The sequence below is a fragment of the Eurytemora carolleeae genome, unplaced genomic scaffold (genome assembly GCF_000591075.1).
Source record: "Eurytemora carolleeae unplaced genomic scaffold, Eaff_2.0 scaffold541, whole genome shotgun sequence".
Lineage (NCBI taxonomy): Eukaryota > Metazoa > Arthropoda > Copepoda > Calanoida > Temoridae > Eurytemora > Eurytemora carolleeae.
Window position 1 is genome coordinate 156,833 of NW_019396589.1, and position 24,701 is coordinate 181,533.

The following is a 24,701-nucleotide window of genomic DNA, read 5'->3' on the forward strand; positions in this document are numbered from 1 at the left end:
AAACCCTACCCCCATTTTTTCCACCTAAATGTCATGTTGGGTCACTTTCTTGTTTTGTTTAAGGTTTTATTCGCTTCACAGCGGAAATTAAATATTTTTTAGGAAGAAACATTACTTTTTGTGTAAAAAGTATCAAAAGAATAAATAAATCTTACTTTTATATGTCCAATTTCTCAGTTTTTCAAAGCATCATATTTTCACCATACCAAGGATTAAATATCTAATTATGTCATTGTAATGGGTATTATTAAGTGCGAAAAAGTTTATGCCGGGATTTTTACTTTTTCTAGTTTGTTTAAGATCAAAATGAAAATATTTTTATACTTTTATTACAACGGGAAATATTAGGATAAAATATAAAAATATAAAAATATAATAATATAAAATATTGGATAAAATATATTTTGCCCAATTCAGTGAAAACCTTAAAAGTTAAAATATATTTAAAAATATCAGAATTGTGCTTAAGTATCAGGTGGAAAGGGAAAGTTTCCTGGTTCTTTACTCCTGTATTTTGCCACATCTTTGTCATGGTTTTCTTCTCATCGACCCGTGGCAAAATCCAGCTTTGATTGATAATATTATTGCAGAATACGAACGTATCCATCAATCAATCAATCAATCTTAAGTCTTCTAATAATGAGAACTATACTCCTTTTTGTTTTAAATATGTTTTAGTTCTTCCTAAACACTACAGTTTTTGTTAGAAATGTGCCGCAGTTAACGGTAACGGCTTACCAAGGTTTCAAAGTTGGTTTGGATTTTAGGACCAATGCAGCTAATTCTCTAACTACTGTGAAGGTCATAGTTTCTTTCTCTGACAATATAAATAGAGAATACTGAAGCTTCCTCAGTAGATTTATCAGATTTGATATTGATATGATAACTGGTCTATATCAGAATCAGATATCGAAATCAATATATAAAGTATCTGAAAGTAAAAGAATCAATTATGAGGCCTTTCAATGAATTTTGAATATCTAGTAAATGAAACAAATGTAGGAATAAAATAAATATCTAACATAAATAACTACAATATTGAAATAAAATCCATTCTGTTGATTTCTCCCAACCCAGGACTCCAGGACTACCAGTAATGAAGAATAATGACCTGCATCTCAGAGTGTGGGTGCAGAACAAGAATAAGCATAATAAATTACACTAAAATTTAAAATCCTAAAAAAATTATTTTTTATAATCGCAACAAATCTAATGCGGTGGGACTCATGAAACTATGGAATAGGCAGACGAGCTTTAGACTCAATTGTCATGATTTTTATTACTCAAATAGACATGAAACACAGCAATTGTGTAATTCAGCTTGATATTTTTTTCCAACTGCTGGTTAAACTACAGAGCGACCCATATCATAACGTATTATCACCAAGCTTAAAAGCCAAAATACTAGTATTTCCTGAATGCAATTTTTTTACTTAGCCTTAACAATTTTTAAAATGTTTCCAATCTTATTAAATCTTCTGATTTGTCCCATAAATCTTAAATAAGAGCTGTAAACGATTTAATATGATGTGGGACACTCTGTATTTGCCACAGCGTCTAATAGACGTAAATTACTTAAATGTCGTCTTCCTTTTCCAAGGTCTTGTATGGTTCCCACAGTTCCATAGCAATCTTCTTTAATAACTCTTTGTATAGATATTGCAAAAAAAAAATTCTAACAAGTATATCTTTCAAATTATTAATAATACAAAAATTTTCTAAATATCTTACATATTTATAATATATTCGCCAAATTGTACATTTTGTAGACAACTTGATGTAATTAACCAAACATTTCCATTTAACTTGCTCCCAGTCTTTCTACGTCATCATCATACACAACCAGTCCAGAGTCAGTCTATTACAAAAAAAATAAAAAAACATTTTCATAAGATTTAAGGAGTTTTTTTTCTGTTGAAAAAATGAGCAATTTTAGATATTGTCGATTTCTATCTATATAACTGTTCTTCAATCACATCACTTGTATGTTAGCTTTAACTGGCCAAACGGCATGACCAAATTGGATTACATTTTTTTGAAGGAATCCATGGGTAGCCTGGTGATAACATAGGCTAAAAATATGTAGATTTTGTTTTCTTTAAAAATCGAGTGTTTTCAAACGGACTAGTCATTATTAAAGATCATTTCAGATTTAACCTGTAGGATTTTTTCATGAAGTTCTTTACTCTCTAGGTTCTCTTGATCACTAGTCTCCAGTAGACCATAGATATTGATCTTGTAGGGTGTTTCAAATATCAGGGTCTAAATATTATATATCTCGTAGAGTGTTCCAAATATTAGGGTCTAAATATTATATATCTTGTAGGGTGTTCCAAATATCAGGGTCTAAAGATTATATATCTTGTAGGGTGTTCCAAATATCAGGGTCTAAATATTATATATCTTGTATGGTGTTCCAAATATCAGGGTCTAAATATTATATATCTTGTAGAGTGTTCCAAATATCAAGGTCTAAATATTATATATCTTGTAGGGTGTTCCAAATATCAAGGTTTAAATATTATATATCTTGTAGGGTGTTCCAAATATCAGGGTCTAAATATTATATATCTTGTAGGGTGTTCCAAATATCAGGGTATAAATATTATATATCTTGTAGGGTGTTCCAAATATCAAGGTCTAAATATTATATATCTTGTAGGGTGTTCCAAATATCATGGTTTAAATATTATATATCTTGTAGGGTGTTCCAAATATCAGGGTCTAAATATTATATATCTTGTAGGGTGTTCCAAATATCATGGTTTAAATATTATATATCTTGTAGGGTGTTCCAAATATCAGGGTCTAAATATTATATATCTTGTAGGGTGTTCCAAATATCAAGGTCTTAATATTATATATCTTGTAGGGTGTTCCAAATATCAAGGTCTGAATATTATATATCTTGTAGGGTGATCCAAATATCAGGGTCTAAATATTATATATCTCGTAGGGGTGTCCCAAATATCAGGGACTAAATAATTTAAATATTTTAGGGTGTATCAAATATTTTGTTCTGAATATTATTTATCTTAAATAGTGTGTCTAAATATTATTTAAACATCAAATGTATGGTAACAAATTCTCTCGACCGCTATTATGGATCTTTATTTTTTTATTTTCCCTTTTATGTGAACTGCAAAGATGTTTGGATGACAAAAATTTCAAATCTTGAAATTTTATGACATAGCTTTGTTTTGTCTCCAGAGCTAGGATTTTAAAAGCTTTAACTCGAGTAAATCCCGGCTTATTCAGAGACTCAAGCTTAAGTAAAACCCGAGTCCTTGATTGGTTCTGATTTGACCAATGAGAGACTACTTAGAAAGCTTTATTTTCATAGCAGACAGATCAGCTGTGACAAGGTAGAAACATTCGTTTCATATTATGCTGATTTTACAGACTGGGGTTTACTTGGATTAAAGCTTTTAACATCTTAGCTCCGAGGTCTTACGTTTAGTATTGTAGAGGATGTTTCTTCTCCAGGCTTTACTGGAACAAAGATCTCTTCAGATCTTCCTTCTTCATCCATACTCTTATACTTCAACTTATACAAACTAAACATATATCATATATCAATTAATCTACATAATCTTATACTTCAACTTATACAAACTAAATATATTTCATATCAATTAATCTACAGTGCATACTAGAAGGGAATGATTCATTTGTTGTACTGTCTACGGCCTCTATGTATCTTTACATTCTACATGTTTCACATAAAACACACTGGGTGTATTTGACGGGTTGGTACGAGTAAATGTGTATGCACTACGATCTCTGGAATTTGTAAACAAGAATAGATGCCTCAGTGTTCGTTTAGTATCCGAGTAGGTTAAAAGCATTAAATTTTGATAATCTTTATAATTCTTATAATAGTTTCCTGTAACCAGAATATTTCATTGATTATTTATGTGAAAGATGGATGGATGATATATGTTTTGTGATAATATATGTTTTGTGATAATATATGTTTTGTGATAATATATGTTTTGTGATAATATATGTTTTGTATGTGCTCCTAAATGCTTACCTAACATATTTTGAAGGTGAATTAGTCCAAGTGATGAGGTTTCCTGGTCCAAGGATTAATTGAGTTGGAGGAAGGGGTTTAGTGTAGAAGTTTTCACAAACTATGGACGATTCAACCTAAAGATAGAAATATCTTTCGTGCGAGGGTGGGAAGGCACTCCACACCTTTTTCATCCAACCACAACTGACGTCACAATTCACCATTATTTTGGTCTGACCACACCTTTTATTCGTTTGGCATTGTTTACATTTTTTCCTTTAAGTACTTCACATTATTTTATTTGAATTTTGAGCCATGTCATGTTGTTTATAATGGTTTTAAATATTTTATCATGTTTTTTAAATAGGATTTAATATTTTTTATAAAAAGATACATATTACATATAAACCGTTCATGGAAATTTATATTTCATAATGCCTCAAGCATATAAAACCAATGGATATGTTTCCTACTAAAATAAATGTTAATTTTTAGTTTCCGCTTGGGTAGCACATTTGGGAAGTTGCCAGTAGCCACTTGGGAAAATACTCTTGGGAAGTTTCCACTTGGGAAAATACCCTTGGGACAGTGTCGCTTGGGAAAATGTCTTTGGGAAAGTACCTAACATTCTTAAAAGTACCCCGACAGTACATTAAAAAATCTCATATTTTTAGAGAGTTGGATCTCTCACACACTTCTCCCTAATTAAATTTACTTAGAAGGAATTAAGACATAGCATAGTGTCTTTAATTCATAGACTAGGTGCAAATCCAAAAAACTCGTTTCTGCAAAATATTTCTTTAAAGTAAATTATGATTAGGAAGGACTGTGTTGATTTACCTTTACAGAATTAGATAAATACTTCAACCAACAAATATCGTATTTTATTAAGTTTAAATTGGTTTTATCTAATCGAAAATTTCCAGGTATTTTTAATAATATTTAATTTCCTGACTCCTGCGTATATAATAAGACTATTTCAAAGTTATATAAAACAAATATGCTGTAAATATAGAACTTTATTTCTAGTAAATTCTAATTATAAATCATTAATTTATTCATAATTGTGTTCCTTCCACTCTTTATTAAGGGACTGTATTTGTAACTTCAAGCAACCCTTTTGTGATGGAGTGGCATATCCGGTTTACACCGGATATACCCTTATATAAAGCATGAATTGGATATCCATGTTTTTATTTTTGACAAACGATTTTCATTTCAAAGTGATTTGAGAAATTATTAAAATTACAAACTTTTCAAGCCATGAAAACTATGTTGTCTTTTGCTATATTGATCAGATACAGGTTTGAAGGGCACCCTTGTGAATAGGCATGCCCCCTTTTTTATTTCAGGGGTCATTTCGAGAAAAAACAATATCAACTCATATTGGAGCAAAAATAATAGATCAAATTTCTAAATTGTAATCTTGAAAACGTCTAAATTTGTTATTTAAATCTGCACTGACCTCTAGACTTGAACCTGGAGGGTTGACTATGTAGGAAATACAGACTTTGTAACATTCTCCTGAAATAAGCAAAGCACAATGTGGTGGACCTTAGATATTTCAAACTATAAATTCTGTGAACCATAAAATGAATATTTTTTTCCAGCTCTTGGTATATACAATTTTGTTGAATATAAGAAAAACAAACTTTTCAAGTCAGCTTAACCTGATAAACCTGATAAAAAAAAAAACTTAGCTGTCACTTCTTTAGGGGAACTCTGCATTGTGCAACATAATTTCAATTGAACCTCCATGGAAAGATGGCATTGCTCAATTTACAGTGTGGTACCCATGCTTTCTTTATTTGATCAATAATGTGGAAAATATTGTCGTTTTTCTAGTTTTAAAAGTGATTAATTCTGACAATTCCTATATGTTTTCCTGTAGTAGATGAACGGAAGTAACTTTTGTAGAGAAACCACAATTGTAATTAATCAGCTTTTCCAAATTATAAACATGAATATCTAATTCTAATATAAAGGGTAAAGTTGTGAATCTGGCATTGTCATGGAAGACATTACACTTACAGTACGTCTAAGGGAATTCATGGGTGTCACCCCCTTGCCCCCCCCCCCTGGTGTACACCCCTGTATAGCGCTTATGTACCTGTGCCTATAATATCTGGAAGTTTAGAGAAGTTGAATGTTCTCTTGTCCCCATTAACTTCATGCTCACTGCTATACCCAATCTCTGTACACTAGGAAAACATTTGCGTAATTTCAAGTGACCCTCCATGCAAAAAAAGACATTTCCCGATTTAGAACGGTCACAATTAAAAGCTTTGTGTGATCAAGCATAAATAAGATATTCATGTTTTTTCTTCTTTAAAGGGAGTGTTCGCGAAAAATGAAAGGGGGTATAGGCTTAATGCGATAAAAAAGCGCTATTGATCGCTAATAATCTTACTTCTATCTTTTGCGTCTATAAGGAGAAAATTGATAAAGACGTATCATACCGAAGAGTGTAGCGCCCATACAAATTGAGGAAGTTGGAACATATGACTTAAACCGTAAAAAAATCAAATTAATATCAAACAAATCATTCAGATATTACAACCTATAGTCATCGATTATCTTTCGCCACATTTGTACATATTTGATATTTCATACTAGTTTTTTAAAATAATATTTAGCTTACAACTTGTTTTCGAACATTCCTGGAAAATATGAAAATGTCGTCTTCATTACCAAAAATCCTCGAAACAGGAATAAATGTTTTTATAAGTAACTCTCAGATCATAACAATTAAAACATATTATGAAAAATCAACTATATATAAATATGGCTGGTCAGTTGGCCCGCTTACGTCTGTGAATGCTTAGTAAGACTATTATAAAGGATGTACAGGCCCATTATGCTACTACTTTTTTAACAACAGTGATAACCAGAAAACTGTAGACATGAAGACGACCGAAGTGCATTTGATGCTGTTACAAAGTAAATAGCTTTCCTAGTAAGATACTAAATTACTGTTAACACAGCACAAGTGCTGTGTCTCATGTTTATTAAACTATTTAAAGTAAAAAAGTACGTCTAATTAAGTCTAATTAAGGTTAACCCTGTATTATCCGTTCAATTTTGAGGTAATTCTGCGTGTTAATGTTAGTTAACAAAACCCACTTTTTTAAATGAATTAAAAAACACATTTTTGGATTGGAAAAAAAAGAATCTCATAAAACTATATTTTTTTGTAAGAATAGCTAGCTTTTATTTCGGGTATTTAAGGGGTGTACCTAAATGTTATTTAAAATGTCTAATACAATTTTCTTCCTTTGATACCTGGATGCTTAGTTTGAACCTGTGTGCTGAAAAGGTCACTTTAGGAGCTTCCCACTTAACGATAAAACTGTTGGTCAACCTAAAGTTAACACAGTCGTTAAATATCATTAATAATTTGGTTCTAATTTGTTTACAACTGCATTCATAGAATAGTTCGTTTCATACAGCTAATTATTTCTTGTACAACTGTGCCGTGTTAAACAACAAAAATGTGTGAGTGCAAAACTAATGTTTTTTATTTGACCTTTATGTTGAAGCGCGCTCTATTCAAGGATGTAATGCAAGGAAAGTTATTTCAGAGGTGTACGCATCTTTTGTACTGCAGTGTACTGCCTCTGGGCGGTAATTTAAACACAAGACGGATGTGGAAGCCTGACATGGGATCCATCTTTCACATAAATAATAAATGAATTATTCTGGTCATAGGAAACTGTTATGTGAATTATCAAAATTATCAAAATTCAATGCTTTTTTCCTCCTCGGATACTAAACGAACACTGAGGCATCTATTCTTGTTTACAAATTCCGCCCAGGGTTTCAATATGTACGTATAGAGTATATGCAACTGCAATTAACTTTCCTTGCATTACATTCTTGGCTCTATTCATCTAATCAAAAGTTTTAAGTATTGGTATTTACATCGCACACTAAACTAAGCTAGTGGGGTAGGTCGAATAGGCCTATGATAGGCCGGGTACTGTAAAAAGTCTGGCCGCGCCATCAAAGTTGAATCGGAGCTGGCGTGTCACTATAAGGCCAGTACAAGGGTGAGTACGGTTTGGATTAAAATTAACCCTAGTCCCCAGTGAGCGCAATCTTTGAATTTTCTTAACCTTGATTCTAATTCTAGGCTTCTTGGTGGTAGTGGTAGAGTGATAAAATGAATCTTTGCTTCCTCTGAAGCGCTCTGTAGGTTATCAATAACACAAACACTGCTTATAATCACTGATAATTCAGTTGCTGGGGGAAGGTTCTCAAACTTGAAGGAATTTACTGGAATTTCACTTCTATGCTTCACAGAAAGTTCTCGCAGGAAACTAAGATCCTAAAGTTCAAATGGTCAAATAGCTCTTTTAATTGACACAACAGAAGGTGATAGGCAATGAATTAAACTTTTGATAGCAAACAAAATTCTTAGTAAATGATAGACGATCGACTTGGATTGTTCAGAGTAATGAAAAAAACTTTTGTTTTTTAAAAACAAACAAAAAAACTTGTTGGAATGAACTTGATTGTTAATAAACAATTTTGTTCAGTGAGGAAACGAACAAAGGAAATGAGTTTTTTTAATGATTAAAAAAACCGAACGAAATGGGTCGTTTACAAACAATGAACAAAGGAAATGAAAAAACTAATGCCCTCATTTCTACACAACAGTCTTACCTTTGATTGGCATGTGAGCTTATAAGCTTTTAGTCTTGAATGACCTACTGGAGCAACCCATCTCACAGTTATATTATCTAAAATGTAGCTATTGTGATAGGAGTGGTAGCATAATCTAATCTTGTCGCAAAACAAATTACTTCGTATTGTAAATTGTAAATTGTAAATTGTAAATTGTAAAACATCTTAATTGAATTTTACCTGTATTGATTTCAGACACTGTAAGTGAAGATATTGTTTCTGGCTTGGTTAAAACTGTTTCTGCTATTGGTTTTCGTGTCACCTTATCCCCGGTCTTTAACATGTTTCATTAAGTGATATTTTGTAAGATTTAAGGGAGTTTTGATAATAAACAATTTGTTTTTACTTGTTTGGCAGCCAGCCAACTTTTGATGCCATTCCAAAGATTTTTTTAAAATTTTCAGTTCAGAGTGCATATTTCTATGAAAAAATGTGAATATTTTAGGGATCCAATTCACCTTGGTTTTCAATTCTATTTTGTAAGCCTCTCCGGGAGAAAGATTTGTTAAGGAAAAACAAGTAGCTTTGCTGCTAATTTCTATCTCTTGCAGACCCTAAATCACAATTGATTGTTTCAAAATAAATTAATATTGATTAAACACTTGCCAAATAAGTTTTATTTTGGTAACTTACATTTGGCATGAGGCTTGGATTCAAGTCCATATCTACAGATTCTCTGGAAAAGTAGCAATTCTTAAAGGGAGTGACCGGCTATGTAAGGTAGTTGAACTGAGGACGCAGTGTTGTGGAAAACTTCTTTAGGATTCATTTGAGACATATTTCACTTTTTAAAAGTCTGTAAATCCTGAGTTTGAGCGCAAATTCGACGTTCATAACTCCTGATTTGGGGGTGGATACGCTTTCAGAACTAGTTTTTTTAAAATTATTAATTAACGACGACATAAAATGTAAAAATATTCTACAATCAACTACAGACGTCATGATTAGGAACATTTTGAGAAAATAAAAATTAATCTTATCATCGAAAATAAGTAATCTTGTTCAATTATTAGTTTCTATTATCTCATTATTCTAGTTTCTCGTTATTCACAAAGATGTTCGCAGATTTTCTAGAATTATTATTGAAAAGATGACATGTAAAGAATTTGAAAAAATCTGCGATAAATTCAAAGAAAATTAGAAATTCAATATAATAATAAAAACGAAATAATCGATTTTAGCATTGATTTATTGACAAATTTCTTATGTGAAATATGTTCCTAGCCATCTAATTAGATTACTGTATAATTTTTACTTTATCTTTCGTTGTCGTTATTTAATAATTTAAAAAAAAACTAATTCTGAAAGCGTATCCACCCCCAAATCAGGAGTTTTGAACGTCGAATTTGCGCTCAAACTCAGGATTTACAGATCTTTAAAAAGTGAAATATGTCTCAAATGAATCCTAAATAAGTTTTCGACAACACTGCATACTCAGTTCAATTACCTTACATAGCCGGTCACTCCCTCATATATATTCAAGAAGCGTATTTGCTCTGTTTAAATAACTGTTTTGAACCGATTAGAAGCTGGCAGTAATATTCATATGTTTTTACGTTGGTAAATAATTATAAGCATTTGTTGTAAGCAAGAAATTTTTGTTGATATTCAAAACTGCCCGTAGTTTTTCAAAGAGATTATTAAATCTACAAAAGAAGACTTTAACATATAAAAGGGTCTTTTTAAAGAAATTACTCAAATCCGTTATAATTAGATATTTTGCTACCAACCAATCATTAAATCTTATTCCACTTGGAGACTTTATAATTAGATATTTTGCTTCAAACCTATCATTAAATCTTATTCCACTTGGAGACTTTATAATTAGATATTTTGCTACCAATCTATCATTAAATCTTATTCCACTTGGAACTTTATATTTAGATATTTTGCTACCAACCTATCATTAAATCTTATTCCACTTGAAGATTGCAGTTTTCCTTCTCTTCCATCTGGTTTAGCAGCATCCAGAATAGGATCAACTTTAAACATCAATTTTTGATGCCTTTGCTTTGTAATAACCAATCTATTTATATCTTATACTTAAAGGGACTGTAAAGGAAAAATGAAAGGGGGTATAGGTTGAAACCTAAGAATCTCAGGTGTTGAACAATACATATAAGACATTTATTTGATGTTCCTGTCTTCAGAAATTGATATAAAACTGTGTCAAATTTATACGAAAATTAATATATATGCAATTTTGTATAAAAGTTGCAGTATTAAACAGATCATATTCAACAAATACGAAACCAATCTGAAAACGACGATAACCCACAGGAACCTGAAAATCTAAGGTTTGCTTATGTTATAATTATTTTACTTTTATTTTTCATTTTTAATAGATATAATTGATAATATTATTACATATAGTCCACATAGTCCGTATTACGTCACCAGAACTTCAGCTAATGGCAGTGCAGTATACTGGTCACTTGATTTCCGTCTGTATCAAAGTGACCAGTATACTGCACTCTCATTTGCGGGAGTTATTGTGACGTAAAACGGACTTATAAATAATATTATCAATTATATCTATTCAGAAGCCAAAATAAAAATTTAAAAATTATAATGGGAGCAAACCTGAAATTATCATGTTTCTGTGAGATATAAACGTTTTCAGATTGTTTGCGTATTTGCTGAATATGATCTGTTAAAACCTACAACTTTTTTACAAAATTTCATATATATAGATTTTAATATAATTTTAACACAGTTTTATATCATTTTCTCGAGAAAGGAACATTAGATAGATGTCTTATATATATCGTTCAATGCCTGAGGTTCTCAGGTTTTATCCTATACCCCCTTTCATTTTTCCTTTACAGTCCCTTTAAATTAGGGCTTCCAATTAGAATTCTGTTGCACAGAATTGTGTAGAATTGTGCGGAATTGCCTGGAATTGTGCAAAATTATGTGGAATTGCGCAGGAGGAAAGGACGTGCGACCCGTAATTGCCCACACGTAAAATCCACTCGCATTGGAAACCCTAACTTTATTTAAAACAAAAAAAATGTCAGCATAAAGTTTACCTATAAGAACATATTTGGTAAAGTCTCCTTTTGGTGTTTCCCATGATATCTCCACTTCATGAGTCTCTGTACTTTTACACATTCCATTCCTTAATATAGTGCTGGATAATGATTATTAATTAATTTAACAGAGAAATTAAATCTAAAGCACCTTGGTTTGACTGGTCCAAAAGGTAAAAGATTTGTGACGATTCTTTCACCTTTCATTCTAGACCTGCCAATCACACAGGCGATCGTTACAATGTATTCTGTTCTACCACCTAAATAATGTTCAATTTGTATAAAATTACTACATGTTTTATTATTCCCTGTGGTTATACTAACACATGACCTGCAGGAGGGAGGGAGTCCAGAGTTCCTCAAATACATAGGGCCATTAAAAGAGGTCAATATGGTCTTATTTCTAAGAAATAAACGATTTAATTTTATGCTTTTTTGGGCTGATTACTATTTGAGGTGGTGGAGATTACCAATTGAGGAGCGCGCTTGACACAAAACAGATTTGGGTGGCGGTGATTACTATTTGAGGAACTCTGGACTCCCTCCCTCCCTGCAGTGAGATCCAACAATTAGACCAAACATATCAATTTTCCAATTATATGACTTGGACAGTTTGATAAGTATTTTACTTGTTCTTCTTATATATATATCAAGAGCTAAATCTAAGAAGAGCTAGCAAGAGATCAGAGCTGAAAACTTTAGAATGGTGGATATCGTGATTAACGCTTGATCTCCTCTTTTTCTTAATCTCCAGATTAAATATTGCTTGTTCTCCTCTTGTCATTAATCTCCAGATTAATTAACTGATCAGGATTAAGGCACACAGATCTGTCGCTGTAATAAAAGTAAATTTAACCTATAGAAGTGTAAAGTCTGACCGCGTCAACCTCGTTGCCCCAGCTAGTCCTGTACACAGTGCTAGACCAACTTTGTTGACCCCTGCCAGGCGGTACAGTACAAACTAAGACCGGAAAGGTTGACCCAGCTCGGTAATTCAAGTGTACTTCGGTTGCCCGTGAAGGATATCCCATTCTAAAGTTTTCAGCTCTGATAATATTGTTTATCAAAGTTGTTATGTACTTGTAGATTAGGTAATTGCTTAAACATTGCTTTTACCTTCCAAATCAGTAAAGCATGCGGTGTAATTGTTGTCAATGTCCAAAAGCTCTTGCCGAGCTTTTTTCAGCTTTGCCTTCTTGCTGACTGTATTCTTAATAGACTCAGCAGGAAATATGGTGACATCATAGCAGTCAACCATTATTCCTCGATGAGAATGCTCTAAATGGAATTATATTAAGGTGTGAATTGTAAAATATTTACATGTTTAGGGAATCAGCCAGTCATCCTTATCTTATAATATAATAGCATTGCTTGAAGACCAGATATACCTTACTTTAACACAAAGTTCATCAGTGGTGTCTTTCTTAGAAAAACTGATGCAAAGGAAAGTTTACCCTTATTTTAAAATAAAAATTGGCTTAGAGGATCTTGGGAATAGATAAATTAGAATATGATAATCTTATGAGGAAAAAAATGTAATAATGGAAATTCTTAAACGAGATGAAATAATCTTGATGTATTCTTTAACGAAGGCCGCAGGCCTGAGTTAAAGAATGCATCAAGATTATTTCATCCAGTTTAAGAATTCCATTATTACATTTTTTTCCTCATAAGATTATTATTATATCATATTTGTGAGGTTCCATGGGCACATACCTAAGAAATTATAGTTAAAAAATAATTTTGGTGAAATTCGACTATTTAGTTAGAACAGTTCACATTATGAAAGGTTGCAAATTAGTTTTAAGCTCTTCTGACTATCACTGTTTTTTATTTTTCTAATGTTAAAACGTTAAAAACCATTTTATAAGTAAAAATTGGTTCTTCATTTGAACGGAATGCAAGTGCTGTGTTTGTTTCCTTAGTTTAGTTTGTTTGTTAACTAATTTCTAATGAATTTGCTTGTTTTTCAAGTTAATACTAGATTTAGATACAGCATGTTGAATGTGCCCTGAGTTTTTTTTAGATGGGGAGAAGGTATTGTAGTGGGTTGTGTTAATCTACTGAACAAAATCGTTAAATCATTTAAAGAAGAAATCATTTCCTGGATATTAGATCCTAAATCTTCCAGAGGAGATTAAAGCAGGTTATCTAGTAAGAATTAGTTCGACATAAACTGATGAAGATCTTTGTCTTTTATTCATGAAGCAAGATTTACTGGTTTGTTTTCATTGCTATGGAGTATGGAGTGCTAAGACCCCACTAAAAATTTCTGACACTAGTTTTCAATGATAAGTTTTTATAAACTAATTTTTTTGGTTTTGATTGTGGTTTCACTTCATCATCTCGAGCTATGCGAGATATGGTGACTGCTGACTCAGGCTGAGGTACTTTAAAGCTTTATAAAGTGAAAAAACAATTGATTGAAATTGTGAAGACATGACAAACCTTTCCATTTTTGACAAGCTATGACAGTACTATTACAAATTAAAATCTCACCAAACTTGGTTTGCAATGAAGAAAAACTAAAAACCAAATTGAATAAAGTAGGCAGTATGCCTTGAGACTCGGTAGTTTGATGAAAATGTCCAATGGAAGGTTAAAGTTTTAAGTTCATGGTTTATTTTTTTTGAAAAGGTTAGAAAATGCTAATTAAACACAGGGGGTTCCACTCTTCTGTCAGGACTAATGTTAAGCTTTAAATAGAAATTCCTAAATTAAGATATCAATACTTCAATGTTTTAATATTTAAGAAAAAGGTAAGTGAGCATGTTATTTTAAAGTATAAAAAGGTAATTTTGCATGTATTAAAATAAAAGAAAAAGGTAAGTTTGCCCTGTGCATGTTGTCAGTACAAAATAATTAAGTTAATATCAATATTGATCTATGTTGAAAAGATCAATATAAGAAGCGTGTAAGAATGAATATTCTTCAACTAGTGTAATAATTTCCATTCTTTAATGCTCGGAGCGTGTAAGAATACACATTCTTTCACGCTCTGGCCATGTAATAATTTCCATTCTTACACGGCCTAAGCGTTAAAGAATGAAAATTCTGCACCTACAGTGTAAGAATAAGCATTCTTAAACGCAAGGAAGCGAACAATATTAAAATTGTTCCTCCTGAACCGTGTAATAATGGGAATTCTTACACGATATGTTTACTACTATGGAACCGAACAGATATGATATAATAACAGATAGGACACTAGATGTTTCTTTTCAAGATTTACATGTGTTTCATTCACAATAACCCTGAGGCAGAGGCCCAAATGAGTTACAAGTAGTTGGCGTAGAACAGGCTTTATCTCTGTCTTGTTCTATGCTTACTATGCGTAACTCCTTTGGGCTTCTGTCTCAGGGTTATTGTGAACCAAACACACATAAATCTTGAAAAGACTACATCTAGTGTCCTATCTGTTATTTTAATTAATCTATAATCTTGGGTTTCAAAAGAAGAAATACTATAAATGTGTATTTGATTCATTTGATTTAACATTATCGATTCTCCCTCTGTGTTATTAACAAAGAAAATAAACACCATGAGAAAACTTCTTTTATGTTTACTAGTTAATCCACTTTTAGAAAACACAATAAGTTATGATTGTTGTGGCATATTCCAACATCTTACCAACCAACCATTCCTCTATTTTAGCTGCAGACCAAGTTATTGTCAGACTAGTTTCTTCTGCCATAATATGGTCTGCGTCAAAGGTCAACCTTAATAAATTTACTAAAATTAAGATTTGATTTTTCAGCTATATTCCTTTGTTTACAGGAGTTCAGACCTGGGTAAACAGATTCTTCGGAAAGTTTCATCCGAGTGGGTTAACACTCTTAGGGTAGATTCCAGACCTGTGTAAAGGTAAGGTTCTTAATACTAATGATTCAGCAACTAATGTGTATAGTTAAAATTTTACAGCAAAGAAAATTATTGAGATCTTGAACAGTGTTTTAGAAGTGTTGATATTATCTTACTTTAATCAATAGGAACATACTGAACACCATTTTAGTACCAAGTCCAACCGATCAACCAGTTCAGGGAGCCGCCACTACAGTTTGTTTAGACGAAGCAAAATTTAAGCTCCGTTCTTTTCAAGCTCCCACCCTCCTCCCTTTCACAAGATATCTTTCAGAAGAGGGGAAAAGACCCTCTCTTCACTTTGGGTCCTCCAGGTTGCTTTATCCAGGGCCAGTGAACAGGGTTCACCGGCCATGGGACAGCGGCCAGGAGGAGCCAGGTTGACCGGCCGACGACAGACTATTCAGAGCCGGTCAGCAGAGTTGACTGACCTAACCTAGCATATAGCAAGACAGTAGGTCAACCAGGTCGACCAGCCTACCTGACAACTATTCTTACAAATGTCAGAGGTACCGTCACAGGTTGGTCAACCTCAGGAGGCAGGTATTCAAATCCACCAGGGGAACAATACAGTTTGGTAGAGGAATACATACTTAATCCTTTCGCCAAATACAAGTAAGGTAAGGAGGACAGAGGCGGACAAAGACAAAAGCGACCTGGCCATGAGTGTTCATAGATAAGGTAAGATAATATCACCATTAACCTCATCTACACTCCACAATAAATTGTTTACCGCCTTAGAAAGGTATCATAAACTTGCTTAGAAGCAATAATCATAACACCATAATCTCACTGGATAAGGAGATGAATCAATTGGAGTAATGGCATTTTTTAACCATATGTAGACTGTATGCATTACAACGTGCTCAAGAAGCTTACAAGTCAATCCAATGTTATATATATTTTTAACCTGAGGAATGAGCAAGAAGATCCATCAAAAATATAAAGTCTGATCCAATAACAGGTTCAATATCCTTTATATTTATTCTTTTGGGAAATTTTATAGAAATTATAAAAATCTATTTTACATCAGCAGCTAATTAATTCATTTGCGAAGATTTCCAAATTATTCCTTGAAATTAACGTCTTGTTGAATTTTGTTCAACATCCTGGAGATACTTCTACCAAACAGGCACCAAATCAGAGATCCAAGACTTGTAAAAATAACAGCAGTCTATTCATTAAATGATGAACATACTTATTCATGAATCTCAATGACAAAACAATATTACCTGGAAAGCCACTTGAACCAAGATTATGGTCAGAAAAAACTGGATCTTTTTACCCATACATTGGAAATAGACGGAACCATTTGCAAAGCCAAGATCGGGAAGATGAAGTATTTCAAGCTTACAAACATTAGGATTCAGATTTACTTCAGCCTAAATCATATTCTTTTGAAAATCACTTATCTAGGGTATTTATGTTACTAGCTGAAGGGCCCGGCGTTGCCCGTAGAATAAAATTTTTTTTTAAAATTTGACAAAAGAAATATTTTGAAAAAAAAATTTCGATTTTTTTAGCTTATGTTACCCCCNGCAAAAAATTCAGCCCAATCGGTCCAGCCGATTGGCCGGCTATACGCAACATATACGAATGTCTTGTTTTATTATATAGATTCACATTTACCTCAATTGTAAAATATATGTTGAATGGAATGATGATTGCTAACATACAGATCTCCATGATGTTCTTGAGAACATAGGATTGACTTATAACATTTGATGTCTTTAATGACATACAGACCTAAATAATTTAATATCAACACAGTTTAAACTAACATGGTTGCACACCATCTTAAACCTCCATGGTTTATTTCCTGGGCCGAATTAAACCAGATCGATCTAGCTGGATGGTGCTATGACATAAAATGCAAGGCAAAACGGGACGGTACCTCAAATGAATGACCCCCTTCTAGTGCAATTTATGTGACACAAATATCTCTGTAAAAAGGGATAATAGGTCTCGTTTTGCGGCGTCAAAGTTGACACTGAGTTGGCATAGGATATGGTCCGGCTGGTAATTGCCCTGCAATACAACAAGGGGTTGGTCCTGTTAGAATTCAAATTGACCTTAGTCCACCGTGAGTCCGTATAGTCTAGAGGTCCAGTACTTCAAATTGACCTTAGTCCACCGTGAGCCCGTATAGTCTAGAGGTCCAGTACTTCAAATGAACCGGAGTTTACAGTGTGCAGAGTCCGAATTTAATTTGAGCCGCATCTCAAATCCGCCAAAAACCGGTTTCAATCGAGCGCCGGCTTAAATCTTGAAACATTAAATACAATTTTAAGTGGAACCAACCCTATTTGAGCCGCGTTTCAAATTTAAGCTGCGACTCAACTTCTTTAAATTCGGCCTCAGGACACTTAGGGTAGATTTGTTTACCTCGTTTCTACGTCTTTTGCGAGATATTGCTTCAGTGTTTGCCTGAAACAATTTCAAACTTGATATTTTTAAATTGACTTTAAAAATCTATTGTTTAGTTTACCTTGTCATCAGAAACATCCTCAGCTACATCAGGATCCTTTCCAAACAAGGATTCTAAATTTATTTAGTTATTTAATGTTCAGGTAAGATCTATCTTTTACGCCCTTCATTGAGGTTTTTGTAATGAGGAAAAAAAATTTCTTACTTTGAAAGAAATTAATCTTTGCCACAGACTCTGATTTTCTAATCCCTATATTTTTACAACCAGACGTGAGATATTTATTTAGACATTAGATATTTCAAACTATGGAATCTGTTAGATCAACTAATCTAAGTTTAAAAAACCAAAGGTTTACATCGCGACATCATCAGGTGGCAAAGGATTAGAGAATTTGAGTTTGTGGCAATGACACAATTCCTTGACGTTTTTCTTCACTTTAATATCTGTCTTGAAATAAAAATGTTAAAATTGTAAAATCTATTAAAAGTTTAAAAAATTACAGGAAATAAAAACAAAAGCGTTTGGCCCTAGATTGTACAATATTCAAGCCGCTTTTTTAAATACCCTTAATAACATGGATAAATACAAGAATTGACATAAAAACTATATACTTTTTAACATGAAGGCATATTTTTATTCATCTACTTTTAGCAGGAAAACTCCGGACGATGCTACATAGGTTACCAAACCATTTTCTTAGAAAGCTTCAAAATCAATTTCTGAATTCAGAAAATTAAAAAAATGATTTAAGGAAACGGTCTTTATGCTGACCAAGTCTGTTAATTGCTGAAAAACTGGAGATCATGTATTTATGATTAATCTGAAACTATATCGAAATTAATCCTTTAAAATTAAACAATTATTAAACTAGGATTCCAACCTTCTACAATGTTGTTGTAGAATCTCTCAATTCTTCCCGCAACCCGGGGCATTTTCAGGAACATTTTTTCAACCATAATCATCAGGAGGGTCTTAACAAGATAATTATTTTAACATATAGAAACACTTTCTCATAAATATATGGTAAAAGACATAATTATGATATATTATATAGCGTTTTACTGAAAAAAGTGTGTTTAGGCGTTTTAGCCTTAATTCTAAACATCATTGTATTGTGCATAGTAGGTTGAAGAAACATTTTTTAAAATGCCGTTTTAACCTACAAAATGTACAATACAACGATGTTTGTTAGGCTAAAAAGCCAAAGCACACCTTTTTCAGAGATACCCTGTTCATAATTAATAGAATTTATATCATTAGACTTGTTAATGGTTTTAGGAAGGAAGAGCATTAGTAATTTAGTACAGATAGATTTATAGAATTTGAGTTAGGTCTTGAGACGGTTCAACCACGTATCTCGAATCGGATATTAATGATTTGTCAATATCCTATAGATCAGATATGTAAAGTTCAGTGACCCATACTCAGTCTTTGCCACAAACTCAAATTTTCCTATCCCTATATCTTTGCAACCTAATGATATTTTTGACTTATTAAACTTAGATTATTTGATGTAGCAGAATTCGCAGTTTGAAATATCTGGTCTACAACAAATTTGGTTGCAAAGATATAGGAATTAAAAAATCAGACTTTGTGAGAAGACTCAATTCTGTCCAGAGAGCTTCCAATCGAAATTGTTTGCACGAAAATCGTGCAATAATTACGCAAAGATCTTCTGACGTTTCGAGTAAATATTGCAAAAAATTTCGACATAATTTCGCAATGATGCACAATAGCTATTTGGCGCAAATTCTGCTATTTCGTTATTGCGATCTTTTTCGTTATTTCGAGCTATTTAGTTAAATTTCGAGAAACAATTTCAGTAAATAAATTAATTAATCACTGAGGGTTTCTTGAATACAAATTTAAGACAATTTGATCCGGCCGACGAAGGTAACAAACAAGCAGACACCCAAACACGAGAAATGTCTACGGTATACATATATCTATATATTAATACAAAGATGTGGCAGCATTTTAACGATTTTCAAAACATATTTACATTGACAAATTTGATCAATGAAAGTAACCAAAATTACATCTTTTCCTTATTTTCGCATTCATGCACACTACATTTAACAAAATTTCCAATGTTTCATTATCATGAGCATATTACCAAATTTCGTGCAAAAACTATGACCTTTTATTCATGCGCGAAATCATGGAAAAATTATGACTTACATTCTATATTCAGCCACAAATTCATGCAAAAAAAAATATTTTTTTTTCGTATAAATGCGAAATTTTGTGCAAAACTGGTTTCATATTGATTCGAAATTTCGAGCAAAAAAGTCATTTCGTGCAAAAATACGAAAATTTTGCGCAAGACACCCTAATTCTGTCCCATATTATTTGAATAAAACTGTATCTGTAAGTAATGTCATATATACAATATACCTCAATGATGATAATATATGGAGCCCATTGCATATATAATGTGACAGAGGAATTTACACAGTTCTCATGAAAGTTCGCATAATTAGTAAATGCTGTTGATACAGAGGTAGCATATGGAGACATGAATCCATCTTCAGCAGATGCATTTTCATACTTTACACCTACACACATTAATATAGAGGTAGCATATGGAGACATGAATCCATCTTCAGCAGATGCATTTTCATACTTTACACCTACACACATTAATACAGAGGTAGCATATGGAGACATGAGTCCATCTTCAGCAGATGCATTTTCATACTTTACACCTATACACACATTAATACAGAGGTAGCATATGGAGACATGAATCCATCTTCAGCAGATGCATTTTAATACTTAACACCTACACACATTAATATAGAGGTAGCATATGGAGACATGAGTCCATCTTTAGCAGATGCATTTTAATACTTTACACCTACACAAATTAATATAGAGGTAGCATATGGAGACATGAGTCCATCTTCAGCAGATGCATTTTCATACTTTACACCTTCCCACATTAATACAGAGGTAGCATATGGAGACATGAATCCATCTTCAGCAGATGCATTTTCATACTTTACACCTACACACATTAATACAGAGGTAGCATATGGAGACATGAGTCCATCTTTAGCAGATGCATTTTAATAATTTACACCTACACACATTAATACAGAGGTAGCATATGGAGACATGAGTCCATCTTTAGCAGATGCATTTTAATACTTTACACCTACACACATTAATACAGAGGTAGCATATGGAGACATGAATCCATCTTCAGCAGATGCATTTTCATACTTAACACCTACACACATTTATACAGGCTAAGGGACTGTAAATGTAATTTCAAGTCACCCTCCCTTCAACCAAATTATACTGTATGAATTGAGATAGCCATGTTTTTGTTTTTACAAACTGATTATTTTCATTCGTGGTTTCTCTTCATAAGACACTTGCGCATTTCTTGCTTCAGATCAACAATGGCGAAATTTTTAGAACCAAATACTTTTTCTTCACATAATTGATCAGAAAAAGATTTCAAGTTATAAATTGGAATTGCCATATTTGCTTCAAGGGGGGGGGTCACTTAAAATTACGCTTACAGTCCCTTTAAATGTTTTCTTATATAAATCCTTATGGCGTTAAGATCGGTTCGAAGTTTTTTTTCTTTTGTTTTGTGTGAAAAGAAATTGATCACTTGTCCGAAACAATATTTTTCTAATACCCATATCCTTTTATATCTGTTAGATCAATTTTACTCAAGGCTGAAATATTAAACGTTTAGAAAAATAGAGTTTCATGTGTTTGCATAATATCAAAGATATATAAATTAACATCGGGTCGCTCAGATATAGAGATTAGATTATCAAAGGTTGGAACTTTCTTTATGAAATGGTTAAAAGTTCACCTAGAAGAACACAGACAACGTCCCCGGTTCCCATAGAGGAGAGAAATCTAAGAAGAAAGAACATTTATTGCAAATATGCAATTTTCCGAGCGGAAATTTCCCTGCAAGTCTATCCTAGCGAGGCTCTAGGCCCCAGAACCTGTTTTATCCACAGCACCAATTTAAGAGAAGGCCTAACCCCATTTATGAAGACAATTTGTATAAAAACTGCAAAAGTATTTAGTCCGCATTAAAAAAAAAATTTGAAAAAAATTAAATCAAACTTATGCTTTCTCACATAACACAAAATTATGATCAGACTTTTTTTTACACCTACTAATGTTTAAACCTAGGAAAAAAAGTCTAAAGACAGAAATCTTAATCTAAACAGAAAAACTGATTTCATGAACATATTTTTAAAATTCATTATATAAACCATATGAAAAAAAGAAAAGTCTAAAAAGAAAAGATATGGGAGGATTCTAACTTTTTTTTTGCATAAATATTGGGCGATTAGGTTTTCTTTACAGATACCTTACAGATAGAGAGATAGCCCCAATAGCTAAGAGAGCGCTGGTGAAATAATCTTCTATTACATCAAACGTATGCTTAAACACCTAAGTTGTATATATATTGTACAACGATTTAAAGGGACTGTGATAGCGATTTAAATGGACTGTGATAAGGATTTAAATGGACTGTGATAATGATTTAAATGGACTGTGATAATGATTTAAAGGGACTGTGATAATGATTTAAAGAGACTGTGATAAGGATTTAAAGGGACTGTGATATGGATTTAAATGGACTGTGATAATGATTTAAAGGGACTGTGAAAATGATTTAAATGGACTGTGATAACGATTTAAAGGAACTGTGATAATGATTTAAAGGGACTGTGATAATGATTTAAAGGGACTGTGATATCGATTTAAAGGGACTGTCGGCGTAATTAATAGTGACATGTCTGATTTACAAAGCTATACAAGTCTTAAAAATCTTCCAAGTAAAACTGACGAAGATATCTTTGTTTTTAAATCTTAAAATTTAAATCTGCAAATAATGACTTGTGGATTTGTGCAGTAAAGACAAGATTGGAAGGTGGCATAGTTAATCTTTTTAAAGATAAAATTACGATGATATATTCTTTATTGTTTCTCAGATAAAGCTGCTTACAAGGCACAATTTTGGTTTTCTTTAATTGAAGGTTTCCTTAAATAACTTTTTTTAACAGATTTTCTAACCTTTTCATAGTTGGCTTCAACCAAGATTTTTTTAGCCGCATCGTCAATGGCCCCGGCCATTTTACTTTTATTATCTCTTCTAAACTTGTTTATTTATTTCTTCAGTGTGCTTTACTTTACACAGGATTAAATTTAAATTCATAAATCAATATTGAAAGACTTAAAAAAGGATTGAAATAAGGTTTGTAGAAAAATGATTATTTTGAAAAAATAAAACATTTATTCCAAAACGATTGGATTACTTCAGTCTAAAAAAAAATAAATTAGATTTGGGACCAGATTTAATGAATAACGGAAAGTAAGTGAGCCACGTACAACCGGTTCAACCAGTTCTTTTGGACGAAATTAGTCTACATTGTACAACTACTTCTCTTGTTCATTAAATCTGGTCTTTGGCTTGTTTGTTTGTATTTCAGGGTTTCTATTCGCAATTGCGCAAAAATAGCGCAAAACTTGACCTGTAGATACTTAAAACTAACAACAAAGAAATGCATCTTGTCTGCACTGTATCGAAACATTTTCAGTGATAATTTCAATCTCAATCAAAATCCATAAATAATAGTGTAAGACATTCGCCTTTTTTATACCTAAATATTGAAATATTAAACAAATAGAAAAGTATGAAATAGCACATACGAAAGATCTACATTTAATTGGTGAAAATTGGTTCCAAAATTAAAACTCACTGGCCAGGTCCTCTAGTTTGCCGTGGTAGATGGCTAGCTTATCCGTTTATCTTGTTGTATGAACAGAAATCGTATTGGTAGGATATCAAATTATTTTCCAGTGCCACTGTTGTTATGGATATCAAAAGAAGAATTCAAATTTTTCCGCAAAAACTTTTCAAAATCGTTCCACAAAAATTTACCGTATGCATCGCAATAGTTGTGCATTTTTTCAAATGCTAATTTTTTAATAATGAGCATGAAAGCATTTTTTCTTTTTATGCAAATCAATTTTTAACAATATTGTCCAAGTTTGTCTGAAATTTAATAAAAAGATTTTGCGCAATACACGCCAAAGCATAACCCCAGAAAAGAATTATGGCCGGTCAAAAATAAATAAAATTGCTGCAAAAAATGTCACTAAAAATGTGTTTACTTTGCCTTCCATAAATCCTTACTAATCTTTAATCTTTAATGATAATTGATGCAATTTATTAAACAAACTTGAAAAAGAAAACATTGTTTTATATTGTTAAAAAAGAATTTTAAAAATTTATGAATTAAAAACAAAATATAATTTTTCCTTGAATGGATTAAATTATCATAAAAATTTAATTTTTTTCCGATCGTACTTTTATTACACAATTTATTAATTAAAAAGAAATAGATAGCTTCGATCTGAATTCTTGAATTTTTCCTGGAGCAAAAAATCAAAACGATTTTATTTATGGTTATTTAATACCTTGGTTGGTTTTTAGGGCTCAATGGAAAAAATTTTAACATGAAAATGTTTCTTTGTAAGAAGAGGTTTTAATTGCAATATGTGTTACAAAGAAAGTTTAAATGTATTTAAAATCCTTTAAATGTCGTCTTTCTTAAATAAAGGACTTTGTCAGTCTAGTCAGTAGCTTCACTTCTCAATGATACATTTTTTCCTTTTTTAGGTTTTTGAA

The 24,701-nt window shown here is 32.2% G+C and overlaps 1 protein-coding gene across 8 annotated transcripts; it reads right to left on the reverse strand.

The window, feature by feature from the left end:
• Nucleotides 1-410: 410 nt before the first annotated feature.
• Nucleotides 411-23,277, reverse strand: LOC111705966 (uncharacterized). Of its 8 annotated transcripts, XM_023478683.1 has the most exons (28): nt 23,084-23,277; nt 22,374-22,456; nt 21,861-21,907; nt 18,903-18,993; nt 18,083-18,135; nt 17,980-18,021; nt 17,224-17,340; nt 16,827-16,976; nt 16,667-16,768; nt 16,505-16,568; nt 15,521-15,587; nt 15,364-15,452; nt 12,850-13,011; nt 11,885-11,993; nt 11,734-11,822; nt 10,602-10,683; nt 9,335-9,377; nt 9,160-9,255; nt 8,882-8,975; nt 8,681-8,757; nt 8,131-8,342; nt 7,298-7,376; nt 6,126-6,216; nt 5,481-5,539; nt 4,037-4,152; nt 3,455-3,557; nt 2,158-2,262; nt 1,724-1,858 (listed from the first exon to the last, which is right to left on the reverse strand). In XM_023478683.1, the coding sequence occupies exons 4-28, from the start codon at nt 18,982-18,984 to the stop codon at nt 1,802-1,804; spliced, it is 2,340 nt and encodes a 779-aa protein (XP_023334451.1). In that variant the 5' UTR covers nt 18,985-18,993; nt 21,861-21,907; nt 22,374-22,456; nt 23,084-23,277; the 3' UTR covers nt 1,724-1,801. The 8 variants fall into 8 exon arrangements, 4 of the variants coding, with proteins under 4 accessions (XP_023334451.1, XP_023334448.1, XP_023334450.1 ...); XR_002766112.1 differs by lacking the exons at nt 21,861-21,907; nt 22,374-22,456; nt 23,084-23,277 and adding exons at nt 411-1,176; nt 20,420-20,680 and having other exon boundaries at nt 1,732-1,858; XM_023478680.1 differs by lacking the exons at nt 21,861-21,907; nt 22,374-22,456; nt 23,084-23,277 and adding an exon at nt 20,420-20,680 and having other exon boundaries at nt 16,679-16,768.
• Between the last annotated feature and the right edge of the window lie 1,424 nt (nt 23,278-24,701).